The following is a 21,515-nucleotide window of genomic DNA, read 5'->3' as shown; positions in this document are numbered from 1 at the left end:
GGAACTTGGCTGATGTCAATGCTTTCATGTCATCAGGATATTGCCACATAGCCACAGACTGCTTATACCCTTGTGTATATAAGGCAGCACCCCTGTTGAGTTAACGAGGTCAAAACTACCTGACATGTCCACAGTCACTATTAAAATGTGCTTAATTCGGCTCTCGTTGTCATGTGGGACAGTGTGTCCATCAGCAGAGGCCGGTCACTTCAGAGGGGGAGCTCTCGTGCCCACTTCGTCCTCTCAGGAACGTTTACGTCACTCGCGCTCCTCTCGTGCGCAGCTGAGCGCTCAGAAGGATCAGACCGCGAAGACAAAAAGAAGCGACGAGCTTCAACAGAAAACCTCGTTTTAATTACCCCACTCCACCAAATGTTGTTCTCCTTACAGCTAGAAGCGAGCGCTGGTGGTTTTGGTTGATGCAAACGGGAGGAAAAACGTTGGCAGGAAACGTTGTTTAACTTTTTTTCTCTGGGGTCAGTAACCTGTGAAGAGAGGTAAAGAGAAGAAAAAACAGAAAAAATACGAGATTTACCCGCGGTGGGGCTTTAGCAGAATAATCCGTCGGTAAACAGGTGTGTGTCCTTTCTTTGTCTTTTTTCAAACGGAACTTCCAAAGCATAATTACTTTTGACTTCAAAAAAAAAAAAAAGACAACTCCGCCTGCTGTAAAGGAATACAGGTGAGTCACCTTGTAGAAAAAAAACGTTCAGCTGGGTTTAAAATCTGTGATTAACTACAGAGTAATTACTACCTATCAAGTTAATTCTGTTCAAATTAAGGGATTATTACCCGCAATTAAAATAGGCTAAACAGTTATTCTAAATAAAATAATTTAAAATGTGATATTTTTAACATTGTCTTACCTTGGACAGTGTATATGACAATTACCTTACTTGATGCTGGAGCTAAGTTAAGATTAATGCCTGTGTTATAATTAGTATACTTTTAAAATGTTTACACACATCTCCAATAATATTTAGATAGCAACCCCTTGACAATTTACAGAGACAGCATGTGATTTTTGGAGCCATCAGCAAGCTTATGGTATAGTTCTGGCTAGATATTTGACCAGGATTGGTGCAGCTGATTTAATTCTGTTGGTTTCCTGGGACAGACCTGAATTCTGGTCATAGTTCATGGGTATTCAATAGGGTTGAGGTTGGGACTGTTCCAGATGGTTAGTTACTGTGCATATCCATTCTAAGCAGTGTTTTATGTTTGCCTGGGATCTTTGACCTCTTGGAACACCTAAATACATCCCAAGTGTTAACCGCCAAGCTGTTCATTTGAGAGGAAGTTGAAAAATTAGAAGAAAGCACCTCTGGTTGATGTTTTTGTCCACTTTGAGCAATCCAAAAGGCCCACTGGTAGCAAAACAGACCCTCAGCATGATGCTACCACCACAATGCTAGACAGCTGGTGTAGTGTTTCTAGGTTTTAAAGGCTTGCCTCAATTCCTAATTCCTAATAGCATTTTCTTGTCATAATGGACACATAGCTCAACTTTGTCTTCTCTGACCTTAAAATCTTTCTCTAGAAGCCATTTGGTTTGTCCATGAGGGCAGCTGCACATTTCAGTGAAACTTAAAGGTCTAAATTCTAAAGCAGGGGTTTCTTTCTTGGTCAACGTCCTCTCAGTCCAGGTTGATGTTAAACATGATTTAATCTGGGCAGCAACATTGGATTTCCAGCATTTTATAGTTTATGACAAGCTTGAGCCTTGGTGGTTCCTGGGTTGTCCCTAAACATTCTAACCAATTTCCCTTCCTTGAGGGTGACAGTTTGGGTCAGATGAGGGAAACCTGGTCGCAGTTATGCGTTCCACCAGGACAATGATTCAAAACGCACATCAAAACTGATTTCAAGATTGATTAAACGTGGTAAGAAGCTTTTGGGATGGCCATGAAGTGAGCCCTACTGAGTTGTCACATATCGAGCGTGAACTATAGAAGAAGCTGGTTGAATGCTATGAAGACCACGTGGTAGAGTTGTAACTTAGAAAGTGAAACTTTCGAAATATTACTTAGGGAGTATGCATGTATTTGAGATTGTATGTATAATTTAGACCCTGTGAGGGTTAGAGAAATTTCACTTTAAATCCAAACCTGTGCACCTACTTCTTGTGTATAAAATTGATTGAAGTTGTATGTTGGATACACATTCGAAATGGGTAAAATAGGTCTTCTAATAAATCAAAGCTCAGAAGTAATGACAGTCATGCATTTGAGAAAAGCATGTAAACTTATATCCAGCACTGCATAATCCAATATTAGCGTGTTGAATGATGATTAAGGATTTTTAACCTACTGATAAAAAATGATCTTAGGTTAATACTTTGTATAAAAGAATAGTCTGCTGCTAAAGCTATCCCCCAGTTACTAAGATTAATGTGAATGTGATTGTAACAGGGGTTTAGTGCTAAATATTTTTATCAACATGACACTTAAAATAATATATTTTCTTTAATTTTGTTAAACATTAGTAGTTGCATTATTAATGTCACTTTATTAGAGCTTAGTCGGTCTGTTTGTAAGAAAGTGTCATTGAAATGTTTGTACAAACATGTTATAGATATGAATTCATATGAACCTTTAATAAAAATATGAGTAATGTAGAAAAAAAGGAAAATGTGAAAGGAAAGCCCTTATTTAATCCTATTTCTCTCTATGTATTTATGTAGTAAATGCTTATTGATTAAATGTTTTGTGAGTTGTCCTTTTATATGGAATATTTTCTAAAGACCTCAATATTACATTGCCAGGCAAAAGGGACTGCCACGAGGAAGGGAAGGAGGGGGACTACCCTCATCATTGTCTACTGCTGCCCTCTGCTTCCTCCTGTGTACAGATGTACGCTGAGAAAGTTGTGACAGAGGGGAAGATGGGTGAGTGCCCAGGTCTAATACACCCATGTTCTTGTTCTAGACTCCCAACTGAAGTCCTCTACCACACACACACACACACACACACACACACACACACACACACACACAAACACACACACACACAAACACACACACACTCTTGTTTTGCTATATGTAGTGAGGACCATCTGTTGACTCCCATTGACTTCCATTGATTTTCAGTCATTTTCAACCCTTTCTATGCTCTAACCCTGACAATAACCCTAAACCTAACCGTTACCAGTGCATGCCTAACCCTAACTTTAACCTAAACTCAATTCACACCTTAGTCCTAAACCTAACCGTTACCAGTGCATGCCTAACCCTAACTTTAACCTAAACTCAATTCACACCTTAGTCCTAAACCTAACCGTTACCAGTGCATGCCTAACCCTAACTGTAACCTAAACTCAGTTCACACCTTAGTCCTAAACCTAACCGTTAGCAAAATAGGTCGTGAGGACCAGCAAAATGTCCTCACTTTGGTACAAATGGTCCTCAATTTGATGGTGAAATCGGGAAAATGGTTATCACTGTGATGCCAAGACAGGAACACACACACACACACACACACACACTGCACACATACTGTACATGCACAGATTAAACAGCTGTGCAGATCATGCTGCTGCTCATGCAGCCTGTTGTCTGTATTTGTGGACAGACATCAGTCCACTTTACAGTTAACGATTAACTGGCCTGTTCAAAACTGCTTTGCTGTCTTTTTGATGTTCCCTGAATTTATCTCTAGCACTTGTTTTTTTAGCTGGGACAGCATATACTTGGACTGGTTGTAATATTTGTCTCATTTAATAGACTTTAATCCAAATAGATGCAATACCATCGGAGCTGGAGCCAAAATCATAGCAAAACACTCATCATGTTTAGAGAAATGACAACATGCAATAGTGAAAATGTTTTATATTCTTTTAGATCGCATCACTGTGCATCAGTTATGGGTAATATGACAATCAGCGTTTCCCCCACCATTATCCAAGGGGTTGCTCCCCACTGCCAACAGGACTGCCTGCCCTCATGGTTATCCAGTGACTGGAGTACATTTACCCTTTAGCTGTTTTTGCCACCACATCCATAAAATTCCCATAATTGCGCTTACCTTTCAGGGTATCAGGGTTGAAATAAAGTTGTCTTCACCTGAAAACACTATCTACACTTGCTTGCCAGTTTGTCTTCTCAGTCCTTGTGTGCATGCTCTGATTTACTCTCTGTCTCTGAACAGTAACTGGTTTTCTTAACTTCTGCTCCACAACGGGGGGTGGGGGGGGGGGGGTGGTTGGGGGGAGTGCACTGAATTATGTTACGTATAATTAGAGGAAAAACAGACTCTCTTGCTTACTTTGTTCTGAGTTAGGAATAAATGTGTTGACATTTATTTTTAGAGTTAATGTGTGTTTACATCTTTCAAGATCCACTTATTCATGGCATGGGAGTGAGCAATCAGGGAAACCAACACATGCACAGTAGCACTCAGGCTCATGGTTGTGTTTATTTTGATTTGTTCCTTGACAACCACAACATGGATGACTCAGACGGTCTGCTTTGGCTTTATCCCATTGCATCTGTGGTAGGTCTTTGCTTGATCCCACTATTCCACACCCAGCTCTGCCTTTGATTACCCACAGATTATCTCTGAGTATTCAGTTTGAAAACTCTTTGAAAATGTGATTACAAAAATATTTCCTTCTTATTTGTAAATTGGCTTTAACATTTATGAGTCAGTCTTAATTTCTGCCTGAATACTGTAAATAAGGCGAGGCGAGTTGTAATAAGCATCACATTTACCATAAGCATATGCTTTGATCATAGAAACATGAGTTAATTTACATTTTGTTTGTCAAAGTCATATATCAAAAGTAATGGAGGTAAACCTTTTACTATAGTTTGGACAAAGCAAAATATATTAATTGTGTCACAAAAAGTGTTTTTTGGAGTGGACCCAAGTGCGGACAGTCAGGCAGAGGCAACACAGTGAATTGAAAATGTTTAATGGAAATCAAACAAAAACTTATAAGGCAGGCGAGTGAGTGGATCCTGACATGGAGAGCGGACAATAACAGGTCTGGGCAGGCAAGGCAAGGACAGAGACAGTGAACGGCATAGACAGGCTTGGCTCGGCATGGCAAAACTAAATTCTCTAGCAAGGAATAAACAGAACAGAAGGGTATATAACATTGATGGCACAGGTGAAAATCAGGCGACTGATTGGCATGGCACAGCTGGACTGAATGAAGCTGATTACAGAGACGGTGGCAGGGACTGAAAGCAAAAACATGACTAAAACTAAACAAAGATACTGGGAAACTTCTAACAAACAATACCGACAAGAATAGATCAGAGTATGAAAAACACAAGAATAGAATAGAAAGCTAAATGCAGAGAACAGCATAACAACACCAAACAAAAAATATAAGCACAGAAAAATGATATGATATGGCAAAAACCCTTTAGAACATTACCAGAAATACTACAAATCATGACAAATTGTAAATGATGAGGAGAAGTCAGAACAGCTAAGAGATCTATCTTTACGACTACAGTTCAAACTATCAAGACTGAACAAATATGTAGAGTAGCCCAAGCTGGGATGAGTACATCAAATACCTCCTGCATTAAAAAGTAAACTCCAGCTAGAGAGATTTTAGCTCTGTGGCAACAGTTTCAAACCTAGAAACCTTTTCTGTTTCTAACCTTTTAGAAAGTTATCTAGATAACTCACAAGAGACTTCTGCAGCTTCTTAAAAGGTCACACAACATCCTAAATTTAATCAACAAACTGTTAGGTATTTAAAATGTCTTAAATACCTTCAGATTTTCCATACAAGGTCTTAGATTTCAATTTGTTTCATCATGAATGTGTTTGGTTGCTCATATATCAATAAACAGTTTCTGTCGGTCTCATAATGTATAACTCCGCCTGTCTGAAGGATTAATTCTTGACCTATCATGTTGAGTGATTTGTACTGTGTTTTAAGCTGTTGAAGATTGGTTAGAAAGGTGTAAAAGCAATAAACTTACTTGGGTGGACAAAGTTATACCTTAGGCTTTTCACTTGGTTAAATGTAAAGTAAGTGGGGTAGTTATAAGGTTATATAAATAATCAGAATCAGAATCAGCTTTATTGCCAAGCTCGTACATACAAACAAGGAATTTGACTCCGGTATACTTTGCTCTCTGGGTTTTTAAATATATTTTAAATATATTTATGCATTTATCTTTATGTCCTTAAATATACACATATACAAAGGTGCATTTGCAACTTCAGTATGCAGTTGTTATGGTTATGGTTCATTACCAAGAATGTCTTCTTGTATGTCGAGCCAAACAAGCTCAGCATTTGTTTTGCAGAAGTTTGAATCTCTTGGAACCTGCCTTTATCCAGCTTTCGGAAAAAGTTGACTAGAAAGACAGTCGGTGCTGACTACGACACTCAGCATCACACTGCAGCTCAGTAACTACGGAGTGTTGGGGTCACCCATTTTTGTCGGACTGACTGATTAGGGTGCGTAGTTCAACATGCGCAGGGTGTCTCACAGGACGACGCCACCGAGGTGCATATCTGGAGAGACAAAAGCCCGCAGGCGAACTTTACCTCCACACGGCCATTCCCAGAAGAGCTTGAAAGCTGGAATTCACTCAGGTGAAAACCCACAGAGGTGTTTAAAGGAGACAAGCTTTCATCCCTGTTTTTCACTCAACTGCAACAGTTCCTCATATTTTCCCCATTTTGGATGGATGAGAAGTTTATCGTTTTTGAGTTGATCATGGATGTGTAAAACTCTGGTCCCCCCCACCGTTTTCTTCAGACATACGACCCATCCTCAAACTGACGTGTACATGTGTGAACACAGTTGGCTTGCCACTGCATTTTGCCCTTGAAGGCTTGTGTTCAGTGAGGTCAGATGTCATGCAATATCAACTAAAAATCCAAAATCAGCCAGCGAAACTGGATCAGACCAAATAGTTCTGGCATTGATTGTCCCATTTTTGTTAAGAAATTCCCAATTTCTTTTCGAAGACTACAAGCTCTGCAGTGCAGACCCCAGACTGATGCATCTTACACAATATCTCTCTGTTAAACCTGGCCTCTGATTGAATATAATTAAGCGCCTTTATCAGCAGTTTCATAACATGATCATATTTCAGATGTTCATACCCAGTTACCTTCTCGTAGGTTTGTTTGTTTTGTCTGTTAGAGCCTCTTGATACTGAAGTCCTTGGAAAAAGCCACAGTCTATTGGCAAATTAGCCAGACACAGTTGTTTCGTATTCCACTTGTCCTGGAAACGGCGGCCCCCACTGTCAATTTTTCTTTTTTTTTTTTAGTTCCAATTGCCATCTTAGAAATGGGGTGGAAAGGTTAACACGAGGGACATGTGGTAAGAGTGCGGCCACAGGTCTCTTGTGCTCCTCTGGTGAAATATAAAACAGCTTTTTTATACGGCTGTGTTTTAGATTATTATTATTGATTTCATCACAGAGGCTGCGGCCAGTGAAAATTTGAGCACAGGCCGCATTTATTTGACCTGGGATGTGGGACTTTGAACATGCCCGGCGTATGCCAATTATTGCATTGTAAAAAAAAAAAAACACAAAATAATATTCGATGCAGAATTGATTTAGCAGTTGCAACAATTTAGTGCATGAATATTTGTAAGAAAGTTTATCTGTGGCTGTGAAAGGACAGAGAAAGTCTCAAACATTTTGAGTGTTTTTAAGAACAATTTAATAGTAGCTCATACTGTAAAGGGATGGTAGGATAAACGAAAGAAGAAATAACTAATGTCACAATGAAAATTAGTAATGATTGCTGGAACGATTTGTAAATAAAATCATAAAATCACACTGTGCTGCAATGAGAATGTGACCACACTAACTGTTATATGGGTCTCCAGGAGGGAAACAACAGATGTTAAAACATTACTCTTGCCTTAAGTGCTGTTATTAAATTAATTTTGTTTTACAGAGACTTTATGTGTGTAAAATCCATAAAACAATATATGTTTACATTTTAGTTCAGTTAGAAACAAATCTTTAAAACTTTTTTATCACATACAGCTATGGTGCTCACTCAAAGTCTTCTTCTCAGTTACTGACATAAATTATCTCTGTTTTTAGCTCACATCTTCTAGGCTTTATTACTTTCTTATTATAGAAAATCCAGTTTCTTAGTATATTTTTTAGTAACTTGTCTGGTTTTACGCTGTGAGTGCATTAGCCCGACATCATATTCATTTTTTCTGCACACAATTTTGGTCTATAAAGCTGATTCTTATTCTACAAATGGGTTCATACCTACAAATAGACACACACACAGGCACACACAAGAGCGGGGGTGATCTCTGATAGAGGTAGACACAAAAGTATGTTTGTTCTATGTGACCGCAAATACAGGTCCTTCTCAAAATATTAGCATATTGTGATAAAGTTCATTATTTTCCATAATGTCATGATGAAAATTTAACATTCATATATTTTAGATTCATTGCACACTAACTGAAATATTTCAGGTCTTTTATTGTCTTAATACGGATGATTGTGGCATACAGCTCATGAAAACCCAAAATTCCTATCTCACAAAATTAGCATATTTCATCCGACCAATAAAAGAAAAGTGTTTTTAATACAAAAAACGTCAACCTTCAAATAATCATGTACAGTTATGCACTCAATACTTGGTCAGGAATCCCTTTGTCAGAAATGACTGCTTCAATGTGGCGTGGCATGGAGGCAATCAGCCTGTGGCACTGCTGAGGTCTTATGGAGGCCCAGGATGCTTCGATAGCGGCCTTTAGCTCATCCAGAGTGTTGGGTCTTGAGTCTCTCAACGTTCTCTTCACAATATCCCACAGATTCTCTATGGGGTTCAGGTCAGGAGAGTTGGCAGGCCAATTGAGCACAGTGATACCATGGTCAGTAAACCATTTACCAGTGGTTTTGGCACTGTGAGCAGGTGCCAGGTCGTGCTGAAAAATGAAATCTTCATCTCCATAAAGCTTTTCAGCAGATGGAAGCATGAAGTGCTCCAAAATCTCCTGATAGCTAGCTGCATTGACCCTGCCCTTGATAAAACACAGTGGACCAACACCAGCAGCTGACACGGCACCCCAGACCATCACTGACTGTGGGTACTTGACACTGGACTTCTGGCATTTCCTTCTCCCCAGTCTTCCTCCAGACTCTGGCACCTTGATTTCCGAATGACATGCAGAATTTGCTTTCATCCGAAAAAAGTACTTTGGACCACTGAGCAACAGTCCAGTGCTGCTTCTCTGTAGCCCAGGTCAGGCGCTTCTGCCGCTGTTTCTGGTTCAAAAGTGGCTTGACCTGGGGAATGTGGCACCTGTAGCCCATTTCCTGCACACGCCTGTGCACGGTGGCTCTGGATGTTTCTACTCCAGACTCAGTCCACTGCTTCCGCAGGTCCCCCAAGGTCTGGAATCGGCCCTTCTCCACAATCTTCCTCAGGGTCCGGTCACCTCTTCTCGTTGTGCAGCGTTTTCTGCCACACTTTTTCCTTCCCACAGACTTCCCACTGAGGTGCCTTGATACAGCACTCTGGGAACAGCCTATTCGTTCAGAAATTTCTTTCTGTGTCTTACCCTCTTGCTTGAGGGTGTCAATAGTGGCCTTCTGGACAGCAGTCAGGTCGGCAGTCTTACCCATGATTGGGGTTTTGAGTGATGAACCAGGCTGGGAGTTTTAAAGGCCTCAGGAATCTTTTGCAGGTGTTTAGAGTTAACTCGTTTATTCAGATGATTAGGTTCATAGCTCGTTTAGAGACCCTTTTAATGATATGCTAATTTTGTGAGATAGGAATTTTGGGTTTTCATGAGCTGTATGCCACAATCATCCGTATTAAGACAATAAAAGACCTGAAATATTTCAGTTAGTGTGCAATGAATCTAAAATATAGGAATGTAAAATTTTCATCATTACATTATGGAAAATAATGAACTTTATCACAATATGCTAATATTTTGAGAAGGACCTGTAGTGCAGTGTGAGAGACAAAAGCAGAACAGAAAGGAAACTGAGAGAATATTTGGAGTTAGGTAGACACTCCCTGCTGTTAGACTAAATATGCTGAGGCTTAGGGGTGGAGGGTAGGTTGCGGTATTTCCAACCAAATAGAAGATCAGCCCCAGCCTTGGAATGTACTGCTGATAATTTGTGGAGCGGGTCACTGTTATTATCGACTATCACTATTCAAATACACACCGTGTTCCCTTCTGTTTTATTTCTTATTTTACCTGTTTCCTGTCAGCTTGTTCCCCATCTCTTTAGGACCCCTGGGCACTGTTAATCATACTTTCATGCTGTTATTATGTTAGATTATTGTTTGAGAGAGGGCAGGTACTGAAATAGAGGAGCATACAAAAGGCCCAATAAGGAGACTGGAGGAAAGAGCAGACCGGGTGCAGAGGGAGGCTGTAGCAGGTTGAACATGTTATGTAACTTATGGTGAGTATAAATATAAATTTGAAAGATGGTTCTTTGGCTTACAAAAAGCAAACAGATTTCGACAAGGATTTTAAGAGTTTAAGCAGTGTCATTACAGGACAGGTGCATTTCTGTAGATTAGCATATTATTTAAAAGTTCATTTATTTCAGTTATTACATTTAAAAATTGAAACTGAAATTCTGTTTCTCACAGTATTCCATAGAATCAATGATAATGCTATGTAAAACAGAAATGTTTTGTTATGGCCTGCATATAACTGCTGACTTGACAGGGGTCAAGTTCCCAAAGAAGGTAATCCAGAGGTCATGGCTAAAGAAGCTGTCTGTTCTCAGAGTGCTGTATCCATGCACATTAATGGAAAGTTGAGTTGAAGGAAGATGTAAAGTAGAAATGGGAACAGAATCCAAGTTCCTTGAGATCCAGTGTGAAGTTTCCCCAGTTAGTGATGACCTGAGGAGCCATGACAAGGGAGATGCAGTAATGAGATTGTGCAATCAGTGTACATGTGTTTTGTTTCCTATGTTTTTATTTGATCTTTTTAAGCTTCTATTTTTCTGTTTTACTTAAATTACTTGTTGTACCTGCACAGACCAGATAGCTTTTTTCTCAATTCCGTTGTACTTGTGACAATGACAATAAAGGATTTTTTATTCTTCTGATCCGCTTTCATTGTTCCACTGAGTCAGCACAGCTGTCTCCCAACAAATTTAGATAATATTATCCTTCCCTCTGCCAGCAAACTCTATGGAGCTGCTGATTTCATTGTCCAGCAGCAGTTGGCAACTGCCTACAGTGCCGATTGTTCCAATAACTGGTTTAATGACTATTCCGTCACTGTGTTCGATTGGCCAGTGAACTGGCTTGATTTGAACCCCTGTGAGAATCTGTTAAGAATTGTGAAGAGGAAGATGAGAGACATCAGACTCAACAACGCAGACATGTTAAAGAACGCTTTTAAAGCAACCTGGGCTTCATTAACACCTCAGCAGTGCCTCAGGCTTCCTCTGAGTACATATACTCTACAGTACATGGACATTCAGAAAGTTAACATTTCTGTATTAAAAATCTGAGGTAATATTCAAATCTGAATGTATGGTTTTCAATAACTAAATGATATAATCAGAATACCAAAATAAACACAAATATATCATTCTTTGTGTAACAATATGACATCTTGTTGTAAACTGCATTACTAAAAAAGAATGAACTTTTTGATAACTTTCTAATTAAATGTAGTAAGGCTCTCTTTGTGTACATTTAGGCATCAGTTATTATGACCAAGCTGTATATCCTTGCCACATTGGTTTGTTGTTATTATTTGAGATGTTTCTTTTACCAGATCAGAGTGCAGTAATTTAAGGTAGATTGCTGTTGTTATGCAGCTAATATAAATTGTCCAGTCTTTTATTTTGTTGAATAAAAACTTGGAAAAAAATGTTTTGGGATTTTATGCAGCATGAAATTGATGAAACATTTCAAAATCAAAATCTGTTTGATTTTCTAAAGTTTTTAGGAGGAAGAGATGAAAAATGATGTAAGATGTATAAAAAAAATACCTTTTTTAGCCTATGAGGGAAACAAAATGGCATTAGGGCTGCAATACACAGACCCCCTGCAGCCCTAAACAGGATTACGCAGATATAGAAAATGAAGTTATATTAAATACAGCTGCAGGCATTCCAAGCTTTTCTAGACATGTTAAGATAATATTTTGGTGTTTTTATTAGTTTGATCATCACAGCTAGAAAGGTAGAGCAGTGTTTCCTTTCTCTAGATATTTTTTATAAGTAAAGGTAATTTGATGCAATTTATTAATTTTTGAAATTCATGGATTAAAACGATTGTGGCATTGACCATAACATATTGAATGTCACTGCTGTTGTTCCCCGGTTCCGTAACTCTTCAGTATTTCAGAGAACATTTAGGCTTTTAATCTGGCTGCAGTTCTTTAAAGTAAAAGATTATACTCACTCTGTTTTCCCCCAGCTATGTAAAACTGTGTGTCAATGTTTTTGCACTTTTGTCACCTTATTTTAAACATTTAAATTTGATACACTGTGGATCCCTCTCACACCAGTCCTTATGTACATAGCAGTTTACTTTTTTAGGCTTTAGTTTCTTCATATGTGGAAGACAAAGTTTGGTAATATTGGCTGTAATGAGACATTTATGTTCACAGGTGTTTGACCCACATCCTGACTAGGTATTCAAGGTTGGGTGTAGCCACTGGTCGTTTAATGTGAATAAATTTGTGCTTTTGAATCTTCATTTGACAATGATTTGTTTGCTCTTACTAGAACAATTAGGAAGTGTTAAAACCTTTTTTGTATATTTTATTTTTGTGCATGTTTTACTCCAAGCGACAGCAGAGAATTGGGTACAATTCTCATTCAGTTATGGCACTAAGTGAGGACTAAGGATACCTGGTGGTGGAGCTCTTAGTAAGAACTCAGAGGTTGTTGGAGACGATATGAAGTTGAGACTAAGATTAGGAAGTGAGAGGATTTAATAGTTTGGCCAAATTTCAAAATATGCCTTATATTCAAATCTAAAGGTTTAGCCAACTGAGAAACTTTTGACAATGAATTCAAATTCAAAAATACTTTATTAAACCTGAAAGGAAATTAAATGTTGTTTTAGCTCATATTATGCAGGTTTCTTCAAAGAGCCGTTGTAGATGCTGATGGCTGTGGGCAGGAAGGATCTCCTGTAGAGGTCTGTCTTACAGCAGATCTGAAGAAGCCTCTGACTGAAGACACTCTGTTGTTGTAGGACAGTCTCATGAAGAGGATGCTCAGGGTTCTCCATAATTTTTGTAATTTCACTTGCATAATGACCCCAGAGGTTCCAGAGGAGTCCCCAGAACAGAACCAGCCTTCTTTATCAGCTTGTTGAGTTTTTTTAAGTCCCTGGCCCTGATGCTGCTTCCCCAGCAGATGATGGTAGAAGAGATCACACTTTCCATAACAGACTTCTAGAAGATATGCAGCATCTTGCTGGAAACCCTGAAGGATCTAAGCTTCCTCAAGAAGTACAGTCTGCTCTGTTCCTTCTTCTTGACGGCTTCATAGTTGCATCTCCATTCCAGTCTGTTGTCCAGGTGAACACTGAGGTATTTATACTCCTCCACCACCTCCACTTCTTCTCCCATGATAGAAATAGTTTTTGACTTATTCCTGTTTCTCTTAAGATCTACAATCATCTCCTTTGTTTTAGTCACGTTCAAAATGAGATGATTGTTTCCACACCATGCCACAAAGCGGTCCACCACCTTCCTCTACTCAGCTTCTTGTCCATCTCTGATCCACCCCACGACTGCAGAATCATCCGAATATTTCTGCAGATGTCAGGAGTCTGTCTTGTACTGGAAGTCTGAGGTGTACAGAGTGAAAAGGAATGGTGAGAGTACAGTCCCCTGTGGTGCTCCTGTGCTGCTGACTACCTGGTTAGACTCACAACCCTTCAGTCTCACAAACTGTGGTCTGTTTGTCAGGTAGTCTTTGATCCAGGAGATTGTTGAGGCCTCCACCTGAGTCTTCTGGAGTTTCTGACAAAGCAAATCAGGTTGGATTGTATTAAATGCACTGGAGAAATCAAAGAACATGATCCTCACAGTGCTGCTGGCTTTGTCCAGATGACAGTGGGTTTGTTGAAGCAGGTGATGACATCTTCAACTCCACAGCGATCAGTGAACAGACACACCTGATTGTTATTCCGACTTTATTGATTGTAAGTTCAACTGAGAATGTTTGTCAAAGCAATAAAGGAACTGAAATGGGCTTATGAGAATAATATGGGAACGCAGATGCACACACTCCCAAACTGTATGTGCCTCTGGGACTGACATGGCACTATATTCTAGTTTTAAGAGTTTGTTTGTGGTTTGTGGGTAAATGCTAGACTTTAGACTATTGATCAAATCTGCCATTTGTACTCTTCACTTTGTGCCAGTACATAAACTGTCTGCCTCTTCAAGCCGGGGCAGTCGGGGTTGCTTGGAGTCCAAAAATTATCTTCTCTAAATTAAACATTAGTCTAAGCTTTAATACACAGTTAAAAAATGGGTGTCAGTGTTTAGGAATAAACATGCTTGAACATAGATGGGGTAAATACAACTGTTCAGAGACTATTGTAAGTATTAAAACAGCAGAAATAAAAGTCAGAGTGTAGTAGAGAGTGAAAAATAGTACTAAATGTAATTTCAGCTCTAAAATTCTGAAAAGTTGTCACTAAACCTTTTCTTTTTTGTGTGATTGCTAGGATTACTGCAGTTATTTTTATCTGTTAATGCTCAAGTAATTAAATAGAGATTTTTTCAGAACTTTCTTCAAATTGCAAAAGCATGCACTAAGATTATCATACTTTTTCACAATTCAGGAGAGAGGATATTGTCATGGCTTTGTAAGCTTCTCATTAAATAACATCTCAGTTCATAAGAGGTATAGGTGTGGATGTGTTTTAAAGCAAACCCCAAACAAGCTGGTTGCTTTTTTGAAGTCATGGAACAATCTTATGAAATCTGGTAATATATCAGGACAAGAATTGTGGAACACCACAAGTCTGTTTTATCCTTGGGTACAACTCCAGACGCCCGAAGGTTCCAGGTTCATCTGTTCAAACAATTACAGTATACCCAAGTATAAACAGTATATTCAGCCATTGTATTTTTTCTAGAAGATGGGTTCTGTGGATAAGAAAGAAAAATGTTTTGATGAAAAATTTGTAATTCAGTCCAGAAGAAAAGCAAAAGACTTGTTGAAGATGCTGGCTAAAGCTGGTTATAGTGTTATTTTCCACAGTTAAAACAAGTTCTATAGCAACATGGGCTGAAAGTCCACTCATAGAGGAAGAATGCATTACTCCTAAAGAAACATAAAAAGCCAGATTACAGTTTGCAAATGCACTCAGGGACAAATAACTACTTTTTTTAAGACTTGGCATCTGACGAAACAAAAATTTAAGTGTTTTACCATAATGACTTTATTACATAGAAGGGGGAATGGGGAGACTTGCAAGGCTGTGAAACACCATTCTGACTGTGAAGTACAGAGTTGGCAGCATCATGTTGTGGGGGTATTTAGTGGATGTGTGAGGAGAGCAAAACATTTTTTTATGAGCAAACCTGACTAAGGTAAACCAGTTCTATCAGCAGGAATGGGTCCAAATTCTGAGTAGCTTGTGGAGCATACCAAAACATGTCTCCCAACTCATACAGTTTATTAAGCAATTCTAGCAAAAACTAAGAAAATACATGCAAACGTCTGAATTTGAAGAAACGAAAAAAAAACAACCTCATTATTCTGACATTTAACAAATTCAAATAATTTCTGGAATCCTGACAGACCTAAAACTGGACTTAATGTCAGACTGTGAGAAGCAAAACAGTTATGTTTCGTTTTATACTGAACCGACTTGTATGTCCATTGTGTTTGTGTGTGTGTGTGTCTGTGGGTGTGTTTGTGTACGTAGGGAGCAGGGGCATCTCTCTGACCTGTGTGTTGACCCCCTGGCGGGTAATGGGAGTTTGTGCAACAGTCATGATCATTGGAGCCATTGGAGCTGGTATCTGGGCCGTAGGTCAGACTACATTGCTTTCATTCATAATCATAAAACATATTTCTCCAAGTGTATGATGACAATAATCGGTTGTTTTGATATTTCTTGATGCTTTTACATGATTTTCAGCCAGAACTGACTGACCTGCTGTTTTTATTGATTTTTCTGTAGTTACATACTGCACAATGGAGGAGGACACAGGACTGTATGATGGTAAGTTAGATAAAGCATGAGGATTAATTAAAATTAGTCATTTTATTACAGTTTACGCAAATGTCGTATTAAATCACAAACACAATATGGTATCATATGTATGTTGTATTATTCTTTACTGTGGAGGTGTTGATTTTAAATTATTATTACATTTATTTAAAGAATACCACAGAAAAATTTAAATTAACAATAAAATCATCTCCTTCCCTCTAGTTCAGGTAAATTCACCTGACCAACTTCTCAGAGTGTTTGACTCTGCTCAGAGGAGGTGGCGTCAGGTGTGTTCCTCTTCAGCCAATGAACTTCTTGCTAGCATCAGTTGTGAGGAAGTTGGATTTGTCAGGTGAGATCATTATTATGGGATCTCATTGCTTATAAATTGTAGAGGCCTTTTTTATGGATGCAATGGTTTTATGGAAGTGATGACAACTTAATTAGTTGGCCTTAAGACTGATTGATCACTCTGGGTCTTTTTTTGATAAAGGTTGCAATCCTTTCTTACTGGAAAATCAGTTTTTTCGCCAACGTAGTTTGTTGACATGCAAAGAACAACAGAACAAAACTTAGTGTAAAATTTAAACATTTAGATTACATAGATATAGAAATACGTATACACTTTGCACATATGGCACACTGTACCACAAATGAACAAATGATCATTTCACAGACCTGTTACTGTTTTCTTAATGCCTCAGGTTCCAGTTTTCTTCTAGTTCATGTTTTGTTAAGTTTGGTTTTTGGATCTGGTTATGCTTTAGTTTCATGTTTTTCTAGTTTCTGTTAGTTTGTATTCAAGAGTCTCTGTTTTGCTCCAGTCACGTTTTGTTCTCTCCTGTCTGTTAATTAACTTTATTCGGTTCACCTGCTCCAAGCTATTTTGTCTCTTTGCTCCACCTGGTTCAGGCTCCATAAATACACACCTGTTCAGTTACATATCACGGAAACATTTCAGATCATGTCACCATCTCTGTTCATGTCTTGTTTTTCGGATCATGCCTCCCTGTGTTCAGATCATGCCATGCTGTCTCGCCTGCCTAGTGAGTTTTTGTTTTTTTTCTAAAGATTCAATCTTTTGCACTTACCATCATGCTGCCTGCTCGTCTGCATTCTGGGATCCTACGCTGCACTCAGGCTAACAGTTACACCTCATTCTATCCATGTATTGTATTTGTAATGAAAAAAAAAGAAAACATTTTATATTAACATTTCAAAAGTAGATTTTCCAGATCAGAAACTCTATAAAAGGTTGTTACTTAATTTGCCTGAAAACGTGGAGCAGCTGCTTCTCTTGCTCAATTGCTCAGGTGCCCATTCACTCAGCTACAGCATTCTCAGAATCCCTACATAATGAAGAGCTCAGTAAACTCCATTGGTCTCTGGTTTTCCCGACAGTTACAAGGTGCAGCATCCAAGAGTTTTTTTTCTTCAAACTGTGAAGTCACGTAAATAGGAATTGTAATGCCCAACTTTTTGGCTTTTGGGTAAGCTGCAGCAGCACCCTGTAATCCTTGTCTGACTGTGTTTTTGTAGAATTCCCAAACATATTTGTTCTTGTATGTGTATCCAAACTTGTATATAAAAGTCATAAACGTGTACACAGCTTCAGAGCTTTCTATCTCTGTTGTTGCTGTAGCTGAACTAAGCTTTGAGGAATGTTAAAAGGTAAATCTACACATTTTCAGACCTTAAACAGCGACAGTTTAAATGTTCTTCATCACGAAACCAGGTTTTATTGCTGTTTTTACCTCTGACGTGTAGATTTCTTTTGTTTTTAGATTTTATTGACACAAAGCTCACTCTACAAATAATCTGTCTGAGTAAAAAACATTTGACTTCTTCCTAAAAAGATTTCCATAAAATGTGACCCCAAATTACCTGTTATCAGAGCTAGATAACCTATATATGTGAAAGATCAAGACCATTGTTTCTTACTGGTGTAAATTCCTGCTATAATGTAGAAGTGACAAATGGGTGAGGGATATTGTTGTCTGTTAAATAAGGAAACCATAAATTCATCATTTTCAAATTTCTGTAAAAGTAAAAGGCTGTAGTTTAAGCCAACCATAGAAAAGTCATAACACATGATTAGAGTTTGTGTTTGTTTCAGTGTGTTGAATTACTCGGTCATATCGGTGCCAGAAGCCAGTGGTGACGTTGGAGAGTTCTTCTGTGTCCGACAAGAAGAGCTCAGCTATGGAAAGAAAATCAAAGACTCATTGTACCCATGGTAACTAACACCGCGGTGGTTTATCTCCTAATCTGCTTCCTACAGTACCCTTGTTTCCTTGTATGGTTTCTTATTAGTATAAATTAATTCTCTTTTAACATTAAAAGAAGGATGAATACTTGATTTTAGATGTTTTTGTGCATCCTGCTGTCAATAACTGTTTTTTTTTTTTGTTTTAGTGCCTGTGAGAGCAGGGAAGTTCTTACACTGTTATGCCAAGGTGAGATATCAGGCCTGCACTCATTCTGTGTGGCACACTTTAAATGTTGCTGCCTTACAGCACTCCTTCATCTTTGTCCTCATGCTGCCTTGTGGCTCTCAGAATATTTTTGTGCATGCTGTTTTCATTTGATCATGCTTTTTAAATTCTGCATTTTCATAACTATGAGCATTTCAACTTCGGGTACTTTTACATCTATTTTCTCTGCCTTTTCTCTCTCGTATCTGTCCTTTGCAGACTGTGGCAGGCGTAGTTTTGCGGCAGACCGTATAGTTGGGGGTGTGGATGCAAGGCAGGGCAGCTGGCCCTGGCAAGTTAGCTTACAATATGATGGCATTCACCAGTGTGGGGGATCCATCATCTCAAATCGCTGGATTGTTTCTGCTGCTCACTGCTTTCCAGAGTAAGTGAGGCAACAACTAATGATTTGGGCATTATGTGTTTTAAGAACTGGTAAAACATTGTTTCACAAATAATGTATAAGTATTCAAAATATATAACAATTATGTAGATATTTTGAGGTGTTTTGAAATGAGTTGGTGTGTGGAAAGCTTAAGAAAACATTTCTTTTTTTTTTTTTACCTATTCCACCCAAGGCGCAACCGATTTATTAATCGATGGCGTGTGCTGCTGGGCTCCATCTACAACAAACCTGTCAATGCTAACGTGGTAGAGGTGAAGACCATTGTATACCACAGTAGCTACCTGCCCTTTGTAGATGCCAATATTGATGACAACAGCAGAGACATCGCTGTGTTGGCTCTCGCACAACCGCTCACTTTCAATGGTAAGAGATTGTAAATAAAGCAGCTATATCGCTGTATGAACTGAGATGGCATGGAGGGAATGAAGTCAACCCTTCGCTGTTACACCTTTGAACGGCCGAGTGAAATAGGTACAGCCTCGTACAGGCTGGCCATTTGACTTAGCTAGCATTACAGCTCAAAGGTGTGATGTAGCAACCAGCTGCCCTGGGGAGTTAACCCCTTGTAAACAACTGGGGAGAATTTGCCTGAAACCACCACACAGCCAAAACAGCACACCACTAATGCCTGTTGATGTACAATCCACAGCTACCAAGGATCATATTAGAAGCTATTTATTGCCATGCAGTGGTTATGGTTATGTCCAATAATACCTAATTTTGCTAATTTGCGTATTAAATATCTACATTTATATGTATTGTATGTGCTATATTCAAATTATATTTGACAGCTATACCACAAATAATGCATTTTCTATATATTTATGAATGGGGCTACACCATGGTGCTGTTAGCGCGCTTGCCTTGTAGCAAGAAGTTCCTGGGTTTAAATTGCTGCCTTTGGTTATTCTTCATGGAGTTTGCATGTTATCCCTGTGCATGCTGGAGTACCCGGAGAGAACCCCCCGGGTACTCGAGCTTCCTCCCACAGTCCTGATATATGCATAATATATGACTATAGTTTAGTTGGTCTCTTTAAATTGCCCTGACGAGTAAGTGTATCGGTACCTGTGTGTCTGTCATAGACTGGCGACTTGTCCAGGGCGTAAACTGCCTCATGACCCTTCACAAATAAGTGAGTTCAGGCAATCAATGAATGAATACTTGTAAATAAGGACTGTGTCTTTTTGTGTATTCTTAAATTGTGCCACATTTGTAATGAAAATGCATTTTTGGCTTGAGCAGCAGAGTTGAGTATGAGGATCATGCCTTTAAAAAATTTCCGAATCATTTATCAGAGACTACTTCCAGGGTTTGGCAGTAGTCAAGATCTAAGGGACTGCTTGCAGTCCTGACCTCAACCCCATCAAACTCTTGTGGAATTAGCTTGGCCGTACTGTCCACTAGTGACCAACATATTCACACTACCTGACCTGCAATAAATACTCATTGAAGAATAGGTTGTTATCCCACAGCACTGTGTTACCAAGCTGGTGACAAGCATCAGCAGGAGGTGGTAGGCTATTGTGGCTGTGTTTGGTTCTCCCACACACTACTGAGACACCTGTTTGTTAAATAAATAAACTGATAAACTTCCAGTATGTCTTGTTTCTTCAAACATCAATCATCAAATCTAGTAAATAACACCAAATGAGACTCATTTGCAGAACAAGCTGTTTGGCATTGTCAAAGACGATTTTGGAAGTTTTTCATGGATGCAACGCACATACTCTTCTCAACTCTGCTGCCCACATATGCATGTTCCTTAAAAATTGGGACTAATAAACAAGCTTTGCAATAGTAAAAGAACAATGTTGCAACAAAAAAGTATTCACTAACCACACATTTCCACTTAATGCATTCTTCTGGTGTGTTGAGGTCAGCACAAATAACAGTAACCTAATCTGTCAACAAAGCCACTGCATTCATGACTAATTATTTATTTTGTATTAACAGTACAGGGTATACTTCTGCACTAAAGGAAATGAAACAAACCCTTGCTTCAGTGGGATATGTCTGACATCTAGTGTTCAACATGTGTAACTACATAAACAACATTTCAACCACAAGACATGGTAATCTCAGTTGAAAGGGGAAGCAAAGCCAGACAAAAACGTCAGCAAGCTGATTCTAACATTTTATGTTCATTATTGTCTGTTAGATGAAGCCTTAACAGAGGTATTGCTACCATTAACTCTCCACTTTTTCTTTAACATAGAAAGTATACCTGGATCAGTTCTTGTGTTTTTGGTGACTCTCCTCTGTCTTCTCAAACCCTCAGTCTGTCATGGTCACTCACACTAAGCCATGTTCTGCTGGAGGTTTCTTCCTGTTAAAAGGGAGTTTTCCTTTCCACTGTTGCTACATGCATGCTCAGTATGAGTGATTGCTGCTAAGTCAACAACTCAGTGCGAGCAACTTTCCTCGGTTGCTATGTGCTCATCCAGGAGGACTGAATACTGCAAGTTACTGCTGGGTTTCCTTAGA

At 38.9% G+C, this 21,515-nt stretch overlaps 1 protein-coding gene across 1 annotated transcript in view; it reads left to right on the top strand.

Annotated features, from left to right (window-relative positions):
• The first annotated feature begins 480 nt into the window (after positions 1 to 480).
• Positions 481 to 21,515, top strand: part of hpn (hepsin) — a 22,953-nt gene continuing 1,918 nt past the window's right edge. The window contains exons 1-9 of the mRNA XM_047362181.1: positions 481 to 682; positions 2,765 to 2,887; positions 15,858 to 15,965; positions 16,116 to 16,157; positions 16,371 to 16,500; positions 18,265 to 18,384; positions 18,564 to 18,604; positions 18,842 to 19,007; positions 19,201 to 19,391. Coding sequence (XP_047218137.1) covers positions 2,851 to 2,887; positions 15,858 to 15,965; positions 16,116 to 16,157; positions 16,371 to 16,500; positions 18,265 to 18,384; positions 18,564 to 18,604; positions 18,842 to 19,007; positions 19,201 to 19,391 — 835 coding nt within the window. The 5' untranslated portion in view covers positions 481 to 682; positions 2,765 to 2,850. The remainder of the gene's footprint in view (positions 683 to 2,764; positions 2,888 to 15,857; positions 15,966 to 16,115; positions 16,158 to 16,370; positions 16,501 to 18,264; positions 18,385 to 18,563; positions 18,605 to 18,841; positions 19,008 to 19,200; positions 19,392 to 21,515) is intronic.

This window comes from Girardinichthys multiradiatus, chromosome 3 (assembly GCF_021462225.1).
Source record: "Girardinichthys multiradiatus isolate DD_20200921_A chromosome 3, DD_fGirMul_XY1, whole genome shotgun sequence".
NCBI lineage: Eukaryota > Metazoa > Chordata > Actinopteri > Cyprinodontiformes > Goodeidae > Girardinichthys > Girardinichthys multiradiatus.
The sequence above is the reverse complement of the archived record's forward strand: the minus strand, read 5'-3'. Positions and strand labels throughout refer to the sequence as shown.